This window comes from Paramormyrops kingsleyae, chromosome 18 (assembly GCF_048594095.1).
Source record: "Paramormyrops kingsleyae isolate MSU_618 chromosome 18, PKINGS_0.4, whole genome shotgun sequence".
NCBI classification, from domain to species: Eukaryota; Metazoa; Chordata; class Actinopteri; order Osteoglossiformes; family Mormyridae; genus Paramormyrops; species Paramormyrops kingsleyae.
The window spans coordinates 7,963,500-7,981,560 of NC_132814.1; the positions used below are offsets into that span (position 1 = coordinate 7,963,500).

Consider the following 18,061-nt stretch of genomic DNA (forward strand, 5'->3'; position numbering starts at 1 on the left):
CACGTTGACATTGGGTTTAATTCAGAATCAGAACGCGACATTGATCCAAAGTGCGCGCTACGAAGATACGGCAGTGGAGTGTAAGAAAATATGTGACTTGTTCAGGTTTGAACAATCGACCCTGTGTGCTTCATTTTACAATTTTACTGTGATAACGCGCGTTCCTCAAGATGCGCTGTAAAGATTTAATATTAGATTTAGATTTCCAAGAGAAACAGGGCGGTTGGAATAACCCTGCAAAAAATAACAATTGCTTATTTTATGTTCTGGTAATTGGTATGATAGACGTATTGATGATTTTACATTCAAATGGCATAACAATTACCGATTCAAACAGTCAGTATTTCCTAGTAATACTTCCAAGGTGCCCAAAATGGATTCACAAAAAGCTACCACCTCTATGCATTTTTACCTACATTTTTCTTTCCCATATGTAGTAATGTCTAAATAAAACTTATAAATATGTATGCACACTTACACTGCATAATAAAAAGTAAAATTTGAAAACAAACACACCTAAAAGTTTCAATAATTCGTTTTGCCAGTTAAGTCATTTGAGTATTGCAATGCATAGATGATACATAGATAATTTGTCTCCATATTGCATTTTTAAATGTAAAAAATTATGCAAAATAACTGATCGTGGAATTTTGAGTTGCCTGCAACAAATCCGCCAGATGTCGCCATTAACACTTATTCTTGCTAATGGACGAAGCACATAACACGACAGACGAAACGTTTCACTGAGTAAAATTAGTAATTATATATATATATATATATATACACACACACACACATATATATATTCTCATTACAAATCTACTTAATTTTTATTTTTTATTTGTGGTAAACTTTGAATGGAGATCATGAATTTAAAATATCTGTCATATTCACCTCGAGTATCATTGTTTTAAGTATATTAACCAGTCACTGAACATTGTGAATAACTGGGAAATGCCACAAACCACTCTCCGCAATACGATTAACCGCTCAGCCGCAGTTGCGGTTCCCGACAAAATAACGCAGCTGCTGATACAACGCGCAGCAGTCCCTAATACGTTACAGTGCGGACGGTTATTGGTTAGCGATATGTACCCCGAGCCAATAAGCGCTATGTTGCCATGCTTTATCGATGCGATTATTGGTGGATGCAGCTGTCATTTCTACGGCGCCGTCAGCGCTTTAGCGAGTTGTTGTACTTGCGCCAGTTAGTGCGGTGTGTGCGGGGAGCTGCGCGTCCGATTGAAGATTGAATAAAATAAACAGGCAGTTATATACGTAGGCAATGCAAGGGGTTTGCGCCGCATAACGGCGAGGGAGAGCAACGTCTACAGCTGTTGTTGTCTTGAATTCAGAGGTAATTTTTTATGATTTATGTCTGACGTGGCTGATCTCAGCCATTGCACTTATTGGAACGTTTTGGATAAAAGTTTATGGGCGCTTCTTCTGACTATTTTAATAATTTTGTGACACCCTCCCCCCAGTAAAGGTTGCTGTGGCAGTTTTGTTGAAGGTGGCAGTGCTGTTTTGTGATGCGTACAGGGATGCCGAGATCTGCAGCGCTGGTTGCGCATGTTTTTTTTCTTTCCTTTTTAAATCACATACTGTTCCTGAAGTTACAGTGGCGTATCCTGCACCAGTGCCGTACAGTTTGCAACGCATCCAGCACAGTAGCTGCGGCGGGGGCCGCGTGCCAGTGATCGATAACTTAGACAGAGTCGTAACAGCACGTAAGAGCTTTTGATTGCATGTGTTAATAACATTCGCATGAACAGTGTTATAATGAGCGATCGCCTCTCAGTTGTCAGTACTAGTTGGACAGCATGCATTGTTTTTGCGTAGTTGCGCCATGTTTAATTAAAATAATTTCAGTGTGACGTTTTTAAGTCGTATTTGCTATATATATATATATATATGTCCGAATTTTATTTTTAGGTTACATTTTTATCTAATTGTAGCAGTGTTTGCACTCGGCAAACGATTGTCAGCTTTCATTTGGCTGAGGATACATCTAGTTGGAACAAATCTGTTTGGTTATACGCTGCTTTAACTCCAATATACCTGAAGTGTTCCATCCTCAGTTTCTGATATTTTTTCGGTAATAACTAATTGTAAGGTATACTGTTCCACTGTAGTAACGCAGTATTCCCTTCTCATTGTGCGTGCGCACGTGTCACAATTGCTCTTCAATCCCACAATAACTTGAAACGCATGAGATGTTTTATCTTCCTGTTTCGACATTTATTTCTGTCCTCTAAAACCGTTTATACGCGCAACATGAAATATAAATTTAGCGGCATTTGTACAAACGCATGTATCAGTCGTATATTAAGTGTTGAGAAAGAACTTTACTTTTGCAACTAATTACAGCGGCAGCAGTACGTACTGCTTGTAATTGCTTGTTAAGGATTTGGCTTTTCGACAAAAGGCGTCCCCGTAGTGTTTTTTAACCATACAAAGGACTGCGGGATTCTAGATAACCAAGTCTTCAGTAGAGAGTAGGCCTTCAGCACTTTTAGACATTATTTTGCGTGTATAAAAAACCGGGTTTTAGGCCGCTCAGAAAACTTTGTAAAAACGCTTTTTATAGGGGCCTCTGTGTTTGGGGGTCTGAGCTCTGCGTCCGCTTTGTGCGTGTGCAGTTTTCACGTTCTCTCTCTTATGTTATGTTGGTTTCCTCTGCATGTTTTGCTTTCTGACTGTAGCCCAGGGGTGGCCAATCTTATCCGCAAAGGGCCGGTGTGTATGCCGGTTTTTGGGAAAACCTGCAGGTCAGCTGTTCAAACCCAGGTGTGAGGGCTCCTCAGCCAATCAGTCCTCTAATTAGTAATCTAATTATGGAGTTGCAGCGAAAACCGGCACACACACCGGCCCTTTGCAGATAAGATTGGCCACCCCTGCTGTAGCCCAAACACATGCACTTGGCTTAATCGGTGTCTGTAGGTTGGCTTCTGATGAGCCACACCTGCTCCTGGTATTTACCTGAGAACTAGAGTGCCTCATCAGAAGCCAGGGAGGATTGAAAACCGACTGGATAGTAGCTCTCCAGGACCGGAGCTGGAGACCCCTGCTCTAGATATTGCCCATAGTGTGTGTGTTCTGTGATGGACTGGCATTGCTTCGAGGGGGTACCCCAACTTTGTGACCTGTGGTCCAGGCCCCTCAAGAGCCCGACTGGGATTAGTGGATGCCAGGGTATTGGACTTAGTCAAGACTGTTTGGTTGTTTACTGTGAATTAAGTTGTGAAATTCAGGTAGAATTGTAACCCCCCCCCCAAAAAAAATAGGGAATAGTGTTTAATCATCATAAGACAGGGGTGGCCAATCTTATCCGCAAAGGGCCGGTGTGTGCAGGTTTTTGCTGCAACTCCATAATTAGATTACTAATTAGTGGACTGATTGACTGAGGAGTCCTCACACCTGGGTTTCAACAGCTGACCTGCAGGTTTTCCCAAAAACCTGCATACACACCGGCCCTTTGCAGATAAGATTGCCCACCCCTGTCATAAGATTTGTCGAACGGCAAATTTACGTAATATCAATGCTGAAAATGCTCCTTCCATTTGGGGGCCAGACATAAACACATTAAGGTGCAGTTCGTTGGGCCTGTTACTTGCTGTACTGACTGCGGGCCTCTGTATCTTGCAGTGCAGCCAGTGTGCATCTTGCAGGTGTCTGACTGTTCAGCAGGAGGTGCAGCCAAGAGATGCCATCAACTATGCGGCTGTAGCACTAATTGGGGTTTGGAAATGTTGCAAGGGGAAAAGCCTTCCAGTATATTCCTTAGACTAGAGCAATGTTTCTCAGATGGTCTTCAGGGACCCCCAGTTGGGCCAATGTTTTTGCTTCCTGCCAGTCCTACCAAGAGCTGGTAGGGAGCAAAAATGTGGGCTGTTTGGGGGACACAAGTACCAGTTTGAGAAATGGTGGATTAGAGGAATAGAGGAGAATTTCTGCTGTATTTCTATCTTAAACCTACATACTTTTCAGTACTTAGCCTTTTTCCCGTGTATCTTTTTTCCCCAAACACCTTTTCTGCTTACCAGATGTTCTGTCTTATGGTTGCTTTAAATTTTTATTTGATGTTTAAAGTCCTGCTTTCGCCAAGTGATAAATCAGAGTTCTAAAATCTGATTGGATGATGGGGACATTAACTTTACTGTGCTCTGGTGGGATGCCATTTGACAGCGTTTGGTTCCTGCATCTCTCGCGCTGAATGGGTTGGGCCGGCCCAGCAGCCAAGCTGCCCATCTGTGAAGTCTGGGCGCCGACACGCTGACCTGCATGCAGCCCGGTCCATCTACGCACGTGCTGAGCCCTCTTGACGCACGCCGTTCCCCGCTCACGCTGTGGCTGTTCAGGGCTGCCCTCTAGGTGGGGGGGCTGTTATTTGCAGCTCAGAATAGCTGTGCTTGCATAATCACTATGAGTAGCTCTTTCATGGCCTTAAAATTGTCACATAGATATAAATTATCTAGCAATCTTCTCCTTCAGTCATTTTTCCCTTAAAGAATGCAACAAAATGTGGCCCCTCTAGTTTGCCATTATGTGCTCTTTGATATTTTGGATGAAATTGTGTGTTTATATATTTTGTCTCATTTTATTTTAGTTTATTGAAATATCTCAAAGGGTCTCAATTTATGTTTCGCTTGAACAGTCCTCTGTAGGGTTGCTAGATCTTTAGAAGAGGTTTTGATGGTGAAAGGAACAAAGAGAATGTGAATGATTCCTTTTGTAGAAATGTCTGCTGTAACATAAGGGCATTTTGTATTGTAGCCTGGCTTTTTTTTACTGTGACTTGACGTAATATCAATGCTGAAAATGCTTGAGCATTAGCATTGTGTTACATAGTTCCTTTGCTATGTAGGACAGCGCTGGTTAGGAGACGACACAATTGTTCTTTGTCCTGACTGCTGTTGTCAGCAACATTCCTGTTGCATAACAAAGGTTGTGATTAGACTGGGTTGCTTAGTCTATCTGTGTAAGAATAAGGAGATATACAGCTTTTGCTTTACCTTCGTTTGCAGGGTCTATCAGAAGTGACACCCCTGTTTATTGGTGAATTTCACCAAATTTGGCTGAATGTATTATAGCAACCGATCAGGCACTAGAAATCTGCATGTATATTGATCTTATAAATGGTTATAAATTTCCTGTAAATCAGGGGTGGCCGATTTAATCCAGAAAGGGCCATTGGTTGTGTGGGATTTCGCTGCAGCTCCCGCATTAGATTACTAATTAGAAGACTGATTGGCTGAAGAGTCCTCACACCTGGGTTTGAACAGCTGACCTAAAGTTTATCCCATAAACCTGTATACACACTGCCCACCCGATTTGTTAGATGTTTAAAGATTTTACACCTCTCAATTGGTTTTATTATATCTAATGTATCATCTACCTGTCTAAAAATTTGTTTGATGGACGTGGTTGGGCCATAATGGTGAATTGCAGTGGCCTTTGTCTTCTGCCGTCGACGTACTCGGTTTGGGATCGAGTGTATGTTGCGTGTAGCCCGCTGTGCCTCTGGGCCTGCAGAGCCGGCTGTCAGCACTTGGATGTAACGTACAATTAGCCCAGGAAAACAGGGTCCTGATGAGATGCTGCGCTTTTGTTTCTGTCTTCCTGGAAAGAATGCTCTCTCTATAGCCCAGCTGTGTCTGCAGATATTGCCAGAAAGGGATGTGCCACCCTTCGTTTTTTTTCTCTTCCTGCTATCAGCACCAGGACTGAGTCAGACATTAATCGGTGCTTCTGAGCAGCTGATTGGCCTGCGATTAGGACCGAAAGAGGCAGTTTGAATTGAAATGGGCTCCTGCAAGCTGGCGAGCAGCTTTGAGAGCCGCGGCCGGTTTGTGTTCATGCTGGCACACGCGTCATCCTGATGCCAGGCGGCTCGGTCGTCTTGGGGATGTCAATTTGGCCTTTATTGCTACTATTTTGGACCCAGGCTATACATTGGCGACATAAAGCAATCGCCGCCAGGGGTCCTGCCCCTGTGCTGGGCAGGCAGCTCGCGGGCCGAGGGCTGCGGAGGGCAAAAGGCTTTCGAGCCGCATTAGGACTCGTGCCGGCAGTGATTGTTCTGAGAGCCACAAATAGATTGGAAGCTGAAGTTCTGCAAACCGGACTCCCCCCGTGGGACCGTCCTGGGTTTGCTCGACCTCAGCTATTTGTAATCTTTCCATCGGCACCAGAGGCCTTCATCCTCACCTTGGCGCTGACCTTCTGCTTGGAGCGTGACGTTAATAACGTTGTGTTTGGATCCTTTTCCGTCCTCTTGGGCTCTGAACTTCATGGAACATGATGAAATTTTAAATTATTTTTTTAGGTTCCCTTTTGGTGGAAAGTGCGTGTAAGGTACACGTCATTCCTGAACATCTGTACATAGGGTCTGTGTCAGTGAATGGTCACTGTTTTAACACTTAGGCGACTGACGAATTAGATCTGGAGAACATGGATAGAACTGGCCCTCAGATCTGAGGAGCATTTCCCAAAAGCATGGTCTCCAACTATGTTGGCATCTTACCTCGTTGGAACCATGAAACTGAAGCAGTCCAACTATGTGAGTCGCTAACAGGAGATTTTGGGAAACGCACGCCTGTATGTTTCCAGTGAGGAAGACTATTTTTTGTTTCTCACAAGACAGTGCTGCTGATTTATATCCCAAAACAGGATAGTCTTAAACACATTGTCTTAAACTCCCTGTTTTGCTTTTGAAGAAGCAGGTTTTGTTCGTCTAGGATTGCACATCTGATAACAATCAAACCCGCAAAGTTTAATCACCTTCTAATATGGCTCCTTCGACTTGGCACAGTCTGACATTTTTGCCATTTCTCTCCGCTGCTGTGCCAGGGCAGAATGAGGCCACACGAGGACAAGACAGCCTGACTTTGTTTGTTTTTCCATTGCAGTCAGGAACCTGGACCGGGACTTTGCCTGCAAGGCGGTGATGTCATGTTACCAAAAAAACCAAATAGCCGTGGGGTTAACCTAGTTTAGCTGTAACGAGTCCGACTCAGATTAGCATCCAGATTGGCATGTCGCACTCTTCTGTTTTGTTACGCTTTGTTAAATTTTGATGGGAATGGAAATACAAACCTTCCCGGCATTTCGCTGTTAAAAGTGCACCCCTCTAAGCAGGATCCTCCCTATATATCCGCTCCCCTCCACCTTTCCAGTCTGGCTTTCCAAGTCTCCCTTACCCTGTGATCTCATGCCATTAACCAGGTCTGGAAATAATGTGCACTCATGCCCGCCGGTCATGAAAATGTATGTTTTTGTGTGCTTTTTTTTTTTTTTTGTCGTCTAAGTGTGTGTGCTTGGCTCCTGTAAGCTGTGGGGATCCATGTCGCTGGCCAGCTTTCCATCCCGACCAGAACAAGGCCACCTCTCAGGCCACATAGCTGCTGTTAATCGGGCCCTCTGACCTGCGCCCCCACTCGCCTACCGTCGTGCCCGTGCTACAGAGGACTTAGTGTAACTAAGTACGGCCCTTGTCCTGCCCGCCTGCTGTTGGTCAGAGTGGAATTTGGGGATGGAGGTGCTGCTATTTACCGCGAGCATCAGGCCTGATGAAGGTGCCCTGAACTTCCATGGTGCCTCTGTCAACATGCCCCCCCCCCCCGCTGTCCTCTGGGGCCTAGCGCTTTATAGGGGCCCCAAGCTATACTGCAAAATTTACCGGGGGGGCAGGGTGACAGTTTGGTGGGGGGCCCAGAATCTCTAGCTGTACTTCGATGTGCTGCTCTGATGGTGTCCCGTGTGCTGAGCATTAATCAAGCCCCCCCCCCGGTTAACGAGCTGTGCCTCTACCTGTGTCCAGGTGCCCGCCTCCCCCCCCCACGCCCACCACGGCCCTCACCTGTGTGCTGCGGTGCTTCCCCTGCGAGCCGTCCTGGGCCGGCAGCCCCTTCCTGCACCGCCCCCCCAGCCCGCCCATGGTTACTATGACGCGCTCCAAGACCTTCCAGGCCTACCTGCCCAGCTGCCATCGCACCTACAGCTGCATCCACTGCCGCGCCCACCTGGCCAACCACGACGAGCTCATCTCCAAGGTAACACCTGCCAGGTCCGGCCCCCCCCCCCCCCCTCCCCCGCCCCCATGTGTTGTCCATATTTGTATTATTCCACCACTAGTACAAAGGACAGGCTGAGTGTCCAATAATCAGCCAGGAATGAGGGATCAGCTTCCCTTTGTAGTGTCGTCAGCCCCCTGTGTTTGAGTCTGCTGTTTACATGAGACTGGGGGGGGGGCAGGTGTTCCACAAAGTAGGACTTCAGTTAGCTGGGTCAGCTTAAGCCAGAAGTCATGATTGTCCAATAAGATCCTGCTGATTTGCTCATTGCTCTGTTATTCCTCTTATGTTGTTTTGTGATGTATTCTACTGTGATGTGACCAATTACGCCCAAACAAATTCCTTGCACTCGGGCTGTAGATGGAGAATAAAGCTGGTTCTGATTCTGGATCACAGTCCGGTGTCTGACGAGGCTGATGGGTGCAGTGACCCTCGGCGCCCCGGCCTGGGCTGAGAGAGGCCGCCTCTCGTGTTACTGTAGGAATGACAGGTGAAGATTGTGCTGAAAATCCGCCGTGGGAGTTCATGTGATCCAAAACGCAGCTCCGTATGCGACTGCGAAGTGATCAGATAGCATATAACTGGTCAGAGAGCACCTGTGCTGCAGTGGGACTGCAAGCCTGCGCAGCCGCTGCCCTGCAGAGATGCTGCGGGGCCCCGTGCGAGGTGCTGGCTCATCATGCCTCACGCAGTGAATCTATTCCAGTGGGTGTGTGTGGTGAACCTGTGTGCTTGGCCACAGCACCTGCCCGCTTCTGCACTCTGACATGCCTCACACTGCATCAGGCAGGAATCTGCTCTCGTACCGTCCAGTGGGGCGGGAGAAGGCCGTGCTGGGGGGCCGAGCACGTGACCCTGCGCCACTATTTATGGGTCCCTGACTGCACCTGTGCTGCAGCGGGTCGGCGGAGCCCGTTAGAAGCACCTCTGCTGGGAAGGTTTGCTGAAAACACTGCGCACTGCGTTTGTGTCCAGGCTCATTCAGAATGCATCCATCAAAGGTCATACCCAAGTCCAAAAAGTGCTCTATGAGTCATCACAAGTTTCCATAAAAACCCTTGGACAAGCCCCCCCCCCCCCCCGCCTTTCACACACCCCCAGCCAGCCCTCGCATGCTCGATCCTGTTTTCCTTCTGTCAGCTATAAAAATGGGGGAGAAGGAAAAAAAAAAAAAAAAACTTGATCGGTCACGCTCTGCGCTGCAGGAAATGCGTCTAAAGCTTCAGGAATGGATATGAATCGCAGCTCATTCAGGGGAAGGGTTGCTCTGACCCATGCAGAAATGAGAAGCTTTTCAACCATGCAAACGTTTGTCTTAAGGTGCCCTCATTGTGCAGTTGTTCAGTTTTGTTCAGATTGTAGAACATCAGTACTAACGTGGATACAGCTGGATAATGGTGGTTTGGTAGCAGGTTGTTGCCCTGCATTGTATCTGTTGAAATATTTAATACAAATATTTCACCTTGTGTATGACATCCTCACTTGAGGATGCAGGATTTGTTGTCGGTAGCAGAATCACAATGCAAAATATGAAACCCCCCCCCCCCCCCCCCTCCCCCCCAATTGATGTTTGGATTCTCATAGCAGCCCAGAGATATTCACCCAAATGACCGGGCAGCCTCCTGAAATAATCAAAATGTGGAGACCTGGCCAATTTTAAGCACCAGCAGGTTCCCCCCCCCCCCCCCCCCATACGATGCCCATGGCTCCCACACCATCTGTTTCAGAGGGATGCCTTTGCCCCCCGTATGCCTCCCGCAGTCCCATCTGCCACCGTCCTACGTGGAGAATGGCTCGCGGTTGAAGGGTGCCCGTTTGACCGGCAGATGTCGTGCGGATGGATGAGCGGTCAGCGCGCGGGGGGGGGGCGGCGTGAGCTCTGCCGCGCAAACATATTGGAAATGAGGAGCCTGCCGAAATCGAGCGGGAAGCGGGTGGGGAACGCAAGCCTGCACATTAGGGAGCTGAGAATAGCATCCGATCCATACGTTTGATTGTTCCGCTCTGAGGATGAGAGGCTTGTGGATTTTCTTACAGCATTATTAGGTGATGGCTGGAGGTCACTGCAATATAATTGGGATATAAAAGGTTCGTTCTTTTTTTGTGCTTAAAGATCGATGTCTGTAAAAGCTGGGGGGGCATTTATTATGCTGTTCCACAGTCTACAATCTCACATGACTTTTATCCCCTCTTTCAGTCCTTCCAAGGCAGCCAAGGCCGGGCTTATCTCTTCAACTCCGTGTAAGTACCCTCCTCCTCCTCTTCCTCCTCCTGCAGTGCCGTCGGCTCTCATCCCAAGATTACGGCTTATCCCAAAGCCCGACCTCTGTTTGCACCTCTCGTCCCAGTGATCTCTAGGCTAAACGGCCATATCTATCGGCCATAAATATCAAATGCTGCTATGATTTGAAGCCCGGTTTGTCCACGAAGCGGGCAGTTTTCTGGGCGCGGTGGTTTGGGGAAAGTGGGTCGGATTGAGGATGGAATGAAAGGGTGTTGGGAGACGCCTGGCCTCCCATCACTGGCCTCCCATCACTGGCCTCCCATCACTGGCCTCCCATCACTGGCCTCCCATCACTGGCCTCCCATCACTGGCCTCCCATCACTGGCCTCCCATCACTGGCCTCCCATCACTGACGGCAGTGTAAACACAGACATGCGTCAGCTGATGATTCTTCCTCCCTGAGTCTGGTTTGCGGATACTTTCGCAGCCTTGAGCCACCCCAGTGATGAGTGTATCTAGTATGTTCATTAGCAGTGCATATGGATTTTATGTTCACTGCATTTTGGGCTGCTTAGGGTGTTCTAAAGAGAGCTGGCCTAGTTGTATTGGATATAGCACTGGAACCAGTGATGGAGAGATGTATCATGATGTGAGGATTTTTGTGTCCTTTTAATAATTAGCCTGCCTAACATTATTGTATGAAACCTGTTTTAATTTGGAAATATTTTCAATACATAGAAAAATGTCAAAACGTTTTTTTTTTTTATCTCAAAATTCAAAAATATCAGGTAGTGCAACCATATGAAGAAATGAGCAGAGTAAGAAGACTATTAAAATTGGTGGCTATGCCTAGAACCTTTATACTCAAGTCGCAAAACACTGTGGTTTTAAAACCATTAAAATAATGGAACAACTGCAAATTTACATTACTTCAAATGTCAGGCGGCACAACTAGGAAGAGTGGGCTTTTATTTAAAAGTTGTTTTAGAAAACAGTGGACTGGATATAACGTCATAAAGAAACCCCCAAGCGATCTTCATAGTGCAGTGAAAAAGGCACTAGATCCAACTCAAATACTGAGAGTGTCATTTTCAGCTCATGGTTAGACTTGCATTTTCCCTGTCAGTTGGTACAACCCATGAAAAAACCATGAAAATGCTGTAATGTGATAAATCTCTAGTTTTTAAAACAATGTATAAACTTGATATTAAGGACATTTCTTCAGGTGAATAAGCATTTGTGCTTTGAAATAAGCTTGAAATGTTAGATGGCGCAACCACAGTTAATATTTATACTAAGCACAAATGCAAAAAACAAACATCTTTAATTCCTATTTGAGATATTAATAATTTAGACACTTAAATGGAAACTATATGATGTTTTTTAGGTGCGCCATGTGACATGTCTTAGTCTGTGAAAATCTTATTTCATTGGTCTGGATGAGAAAAAAATGTCTGGTTGTGTCACAATGCAGAACTTCAGGGAAGATGCCCTCAACTTGAGACCCTCTCCGCCAAGAGCTGATTGGATAGCTAGGCCACAATAATCAAATCAAATCAACAACAACAAATTTATTTTTGTATAGCGCATTATCACAACATGACATTGTCCCAAAGCGCTTTACAGCATCCCCACACAAAGCCCCCAGTGAGTAAGCCATAGGTGACAGTGGCAAGGAAAAACTCCCTAGAAGGAAGAAACCTTGGGAGGGACCAGACTCAAAGGGGGAGCCCATCCTCCAGGGGCCGGCAGGGAGAGTCAAATACAGTTAAATCTGAGACACAAACGGGGAGCAGGGGGGAGATGACAAGCCGGTGCCACCACTCCCTCCAATCGCCAGGCAGCCAGAAGGCAGGGAGCGGGTCATACAAGGAAGATGACACAGGCAGAACGGCGAGCTGGATGCATGGACGTCATTGATAGTGGCGACGTCACATGTTGCAGGGTGTGCTGGACATCTTGATCGATTGAGGGCTCCAGGCAGCACCCCCCAGGAGAAGGTGGTGGAAATAAATGCAATTAGTCAAAGTAAGGGAGACTATAGGCAATGCTAAAAGTTAGATGGAAAAAAAGTTATGGCTATGGCAGCATAAGTAGGAGGGACAGGCAGGTGGGAATGCAGGCATGGGGAGTCCCTGAAATGTCAGCACTCCAATCCCACAAGCGATTGTGAAGCTAGAGTGACAGCACTGTCAACTCAGTTTATCCAAAGCCAATGGCACCGATCCCCACCCAGCTCTACACCTCACACTATAGGTTTAACTGGGAGTGAGAAGCTAGCTAGAGCTAGAACTAGTGTCCCTATAAGCTAAACTAAACAGGTGTGTTTTTAGTCTAGACTTGAATATTGAAAGTGAGCCTGAAACCCGCACATCCGGTGGAAGACCGTTCCACAGCTGAGGAGCTCTATAGGAGAAAGCTCTGCAGCCTGCCGTAGATCTTTCTACCCTAGGTACTAACAGATATCCCGCACCTTGAGATCGAAGCAAGCGTGGGGGATTGTATGTGGTCAGCAGATTATTAAGGTAGTCTGGTGCAAGGCCATTCAGTGCTTTATAGGTTAACAGCAGTATTTTATAGTCAATCCGAGACTTAACTGGTAACCAATGAAGGGAGGATAAGACTGGTGTGATGTGATAAAAAATTTTAAATCACTGTCTCATCACTTGGCGATTTGAAAAGCACATTCAAAAGCAACTTTAACTGAAAGCAATCCGAATACAAAAAACATATAGAGGTCCAATTCCTGCGAGGGGCTCTACCAACATCAATACAGACAAAAGTAATCAGCCATTTTATAAAAAAATATGTAAATACATGAGATGGGCCTTAACTTTCTATAATTGGTAATGGTGCAGGTTTGGCAAATGGTCTAAAGTCTTTTATTACTTAACCGTGAGAAAGTATTAAACTGTTTGACTTGGATCCATTGTTGATTCAGATCCTGTAGTGACATGCAGCATTGTAATAGTGTGCAAATTTAAAATGGATAAATACAATGATCGGAGAAGTGGGGATGTGATGGATATCCGTGACAGAATGGGTTCATTGAGTAAACTTCATAGTTTAGAATTTGAATGTAAGTATTCTGACAGGCTGGTGGACGGGAAGGAGAGTGCGAAGGTGGCGCCGGCTTCGGCTGACGATGCCCCCCCCCGTCCCCCGTCTCCATCACGCCCTCTGTGTCTCCTTGCTTCTGCAGGGTCAACGTTGGCTGCGGTCCGGCAGAGGAGCGGGTGCTGCTGACGGGCCTTCACGCCGTCGCCGACATCTACTGCGAGAACTGCAAAACCACACTGGGCTGGAAATATGTGAGTGGCCACGCTGGCGGGACTGGGGACGAGTGTGGCATTTCCTCCGGCCCTCCGGTCACGGTGCAGTAAGGGAGTCGCATGTCGTCGGATCCGTGCGTCGGTTCACATTTATGACCTGAATGCATGGAAGCTTGCCTGTTCTGCTCAGGCCTTACTTGTACTTCCGGGTACATCGATGGGAAGAAAAGGGCTAAAACACAAGCTGTAGGCTGCATCACTCCCCAGAGCTCCAGGAGATGGAAGGAGATCATCCTAAAATGTCTTATGTTTAATATTAGTGTGATATTCATAGGGGATCAGATTAACTACGTATCAGACTCCTATCTGAGATGTGTTGTAAGTAGGAACTTAAAGTGCGGTCAGTCATGGTTTAACCCACTAGGTATGACACTAACGCTGTCTCATGCAGTGCTTAAAACCCGTATCTCTGCCAGCACGCATACACCTTCCACAGTGGCCTGAATGAAACGCCAGCTTTACCCAGAGGCAGATAATATCGGTCCAGATAGTAAAAACCCAGACCGAGATTTCGTTTCAACCAACCAGCTGAGTACTCTGTGACTGTGACTCTTTATACTCAACTGGTTGATTTGAAACTAAATCTTGGTCTGGGTTTTTATTTTCTGGACCTCAACTATCCACCTCTGGCTTAATTCCTGGTTCAAAGAACTTGTGGATGAACATTAAAATGTATCAATTTCAAGCCATACATATTGCTTCAACTTTATTATAGTATTTGTTAGACTTGCAAACAAACGTCTGTAGAAGAACTGAGGCAGTGAGCTGGCAAGCTTAGATCTTGTCTAACATGCCTTTCATTGAGGATTATAGATGGCATTGCCATCTGCGCAGGCTTTTAATATCTCCAGCGTGGCCATTGTCAGGGTGCCAGAGCCGCTGACCTGGTGAAGTTCTAGTTTATATCAGCTGTGAATTGCAGTGGCGTCACATCATGCCGCGTTCCATTTATGGTGCTAGAAAGATGAGCCTATGCACTCTATAAAAAGTTCCGACGCTTTTATTTGCCAAACAGGCAGGTTAACTGTCTTCCTTACACATGCGGTAGCAGATGAGTTGTTTATTGATGGATTCCTCTATGCGAAGCGCGACTGAAATTTGCTCCTGTGCTGCAGGTCTTAGTGTGGGAGACGTGCAAACTTGGGGCCTGTCGTGTTTCGGCCTTTTACCGGGGTTTTGCACTGACTGATCTTTTCGCATGTGATGGATTTGTGTCATATGTTCCTGTCTGCAGGAGCACGCTTTCGAGAGCAGTCAGAAATACAAGGAGGGGAAGTTCATCATCGAGCTGGCCCACATGATCAAGGACAACGGCTGGGACTGAGATGCTGGAGGTCTGGAAGGGTGGGGGTGAGGGGAGGCTTCAGAGATTTTTTTGCATGCGTGGTTGGGTCTGTAGGTGCAGGTCTGGTGTAGCATCCGTCGCCTGGCCCCCTGCGACCTACAGACCCCTGGGAAGGAGGGGCCGGTGATGGCAACATCATAGGCCGTCCGGATTACTCGGATCGTATGTGTCTGCACATGCAAGGTGACCCATCCCCCCCCCCGACATGCTCACACGCAGCCGCATGCTTGCCCTACACATCGGCGCAGGTTTTAAATGCACCCTGAAGACCTGCATCGCCACATCAAGGTGAGGCACAGGAACTGCTGGAGCACCAGAAAGTTGCTTGCAATTTCTGGGCCTACCTCAGGCTAAAGAGACAGATTGAGGCGATTTATATTTTTTTATTTGTACCCACCAGCTACCTTGGCAGCGATGGCGTAGAATCCCTCGTAGTCACAAGCGGGACACAGCTATGACACTCAGTCCGTTCTGGCCATTGTTGAGGAGAGCTCTGTCCGCTGTTATGAGAACGCCAGTCGCACTCCTGGGACAGACTCCCCAAAGCTGTCACTCAGCGTAGACCGATACGAGGACAGAGTGTCACTGGGCAGTCGTCCTTGTCTGAGGATGGCCCTGTTTGGTATCTGCAGCCCACCAAACTGCCTGACTCCCTTCAGCTGGGTTCGCTTATCGCCCCACGTTTATGTAGTTTGTTTATGTAGTTTGTTACTGCCTCTGGATGCTCCTGTGGCGATTCCGCCTCCCCCCTCCAATCGCCAGCCGCCTGTCACATCTATATTTCCTGCTGGAGGTCGACTTCCTGTGGACGTGTGGCATTTCATGCAGAACCGTGAGGTGGGGGGGGGGGGGGGGCGGAGAGAGAGGGCGCTGGCGCTAGCGCCTTCTCTCATTCGCTATCCTAGCAGCGATGCTGCTCATGCTGTCCGCGGGGTCCTGCAGAACGTTCTGGCATGTCAGGGGCCAGGGCTGGGGCGTTCTGTGTTTACGTAAGAAACTGGCTCCACTGCCTCTCCGCCTTTTTTTTTTTTTTTTTTTAATGTTAAAATGGTGATGGACCAGCCTGCTGTTTGGGATGTATAATCTACTGGCTGTCATGTCAGTTGACTTACAGTAGAGGCGACCAATCAGAGGCTGTTAAGAAGCCCCAGCACCACCAAAGAACCCACCTGTTTGCAGAAAAAAAAAAATCATGCAGTAATTTTGGCGAAATTTGCAAAATAGAGGGTTGTGATTGGCTGAAAGCCTCTGGGGGTAGCCATATCTCTGTGACATATTGCATCGTTCGCTCTTGTAAATGACTGGCATCCAATATATGTATATTCACTATGAAGATGAGCATTGTATTATGAATTATTACACAGTGTAAATAGCCACATTCTGTATGTATTTATTTATTGTTATTTTAGCGTGTGTTATGCTTTCTGTCTTGAGTCCCTTCCTCCGTTCGCAAAGGGTCTCTCAGACAGCGATGCCCCACATTCTTGTATTTGCTACTTTTATACCATTTGAAAATGTTTCGATTTTAGTGTCTTTTTGTAACAGTGGAGGGAAGGCGATGAAGATGTACTGAGACTTTACCAATAAAATCCTCATTTTACCAGCCCGACGGCGGCATGGCCACCTGCTTCCTGCCTCCCGTCCCGCTGTATCTCACACTCGGGCCGTAAGCCTGATATCCACACTGACGACCACGTTTATGTCTGCTCATAAATACAAATAAAGAAAAATAACCTCTTTCATTACACCTTCATTTTTGAGTTATGAGCTTTTTTTTTTTATTTGGTCATTGCAGAAGGACGGTGACGTATATTAAATGGAGGGCGGGCTTCAGATCATGTCATTCATGGAGAACTCTGATTGGTGTATCGAATGAGAAAGCGTCCGTGCCTCTTGCGTCAAGATCTTGCGGCTTTAGGGGCTACGGGGGGTGGGGGCTCAGGACTGGGGAATATAGGTGGTGTAAATCTCTGCGGCTCCTCTGTCTTTGCCATTGGTGGGATGTGTGACCTGCGATGCGGCGAGTTCTGGAATTTAAATGGCCAAGCTGGAGCGGACTCCCAAGATGCCTTGGGTCTCCTTTGTTTATTGTGGAGCTGAGAACTTTCTTTGTTCTCTTTACAGGACATAAAGGATGCATTTGTTTTCCAAAGAAATATATATTTTTTTCCCTCCGTTGGAAATCCGAGGGAGAATAAACACGTATGTGTTGAATAGGATGACCTCATATGGATTCACGTGGCGTGTCAGTGGTTTGGGGTCTGTATGAAGTAGGCCGGCAGAATTGCGGACAAGTGAGGTGATGGAGGTCATGTGACGGCTTCCAAAGCAGCTACAATTGAAATCATCAGAGAAGGAAAAAAAGTCTGGGTGAGGTTGGCACCAATCCTGGCAGTCCTGTAAGATGACTGACAATAAAGGTGACCAATCAGAGGCTGTTAAGGGGGAATGTGTGGGGTTTCCTGGCACTTCACCACCATTCAGAGATCCTGGGTGTAGCTCAGTGTTTCCCAAACCAGACACCCAGGGACCTACAGGCGGTCCACTTTTTTGCTCCCTCTGAGCTCCCAATAGAGGGAGCAAAAATGTGTAGTATTTGGATGTTTTTCCACCACACCAAGTACCGTACTTTCACTTTTCCATTGACATCTAGTTGAGTTCCAGTACTAAAAGTGCCAAACCAGCTGGGGTATTTTGGTACTTCGGTACTCTAGGGTGGGACTTGAATTACTTCCATTGTCAATTTGGTTATGCAAATAGCCTGCCTCTGAAATTCAATACAACAGCATTCTTGAAAAAAAGTTGCAAACTCAGAAAACAACGATAAAGTAAAAAAAATAAAATAAATTTGCGATCTGGTCGGAAGAACAGATACAACACAGATTAGGATGGTGTGATAAGAAATTAAAGTATTTTGTTTAATTTATTAGGAGAGCACGCATATAGCGATGTGATTTTGTTGTAAAAAATATTGGGGTATTTATAAAGCAAAAAGGAGCTAATAAATTTCTCACAAACACTAATCTAGCTAACTAGCAATGTGGAAAATCACATGTGGATAACATGCGATGTTGACAATATCACA

The 18,061-nt window shown here is 46.5% G+C and overlaps 1 protein-coding gene across 1 annotated transcript; it reads left to right on the forward strand.

The window, feature by feature from the left end:
• The first annotated feature begins 1,136 nt into the window (after positions 1-1,136).
• Positions 1,137-16,729, forward strand: LOC111847872 (protein yippee-like 2). Its single transcript, XM_072701796.1, has 5 exons — positions 1,137-1,357; positions 7,823-8,054; positions 10,273-10,316; positions 13,502-13,610; positions 14,866-16,729. The coding sequence occupies exons 2-5, from the start codon at positions 7,938-7,940 to the stop codon at positions 14,953-14,955; spliced, it is 360 nt and encodes a 119-aa protein (XP_072557897.1). The 5' UTR covers positions 1,137-1,357; positions 7,823-7,937; the 3' UTR covers positions 14,956-16,729.
• Positions 16,730-18,061: the final 1,332 nt, after the last annotated feature.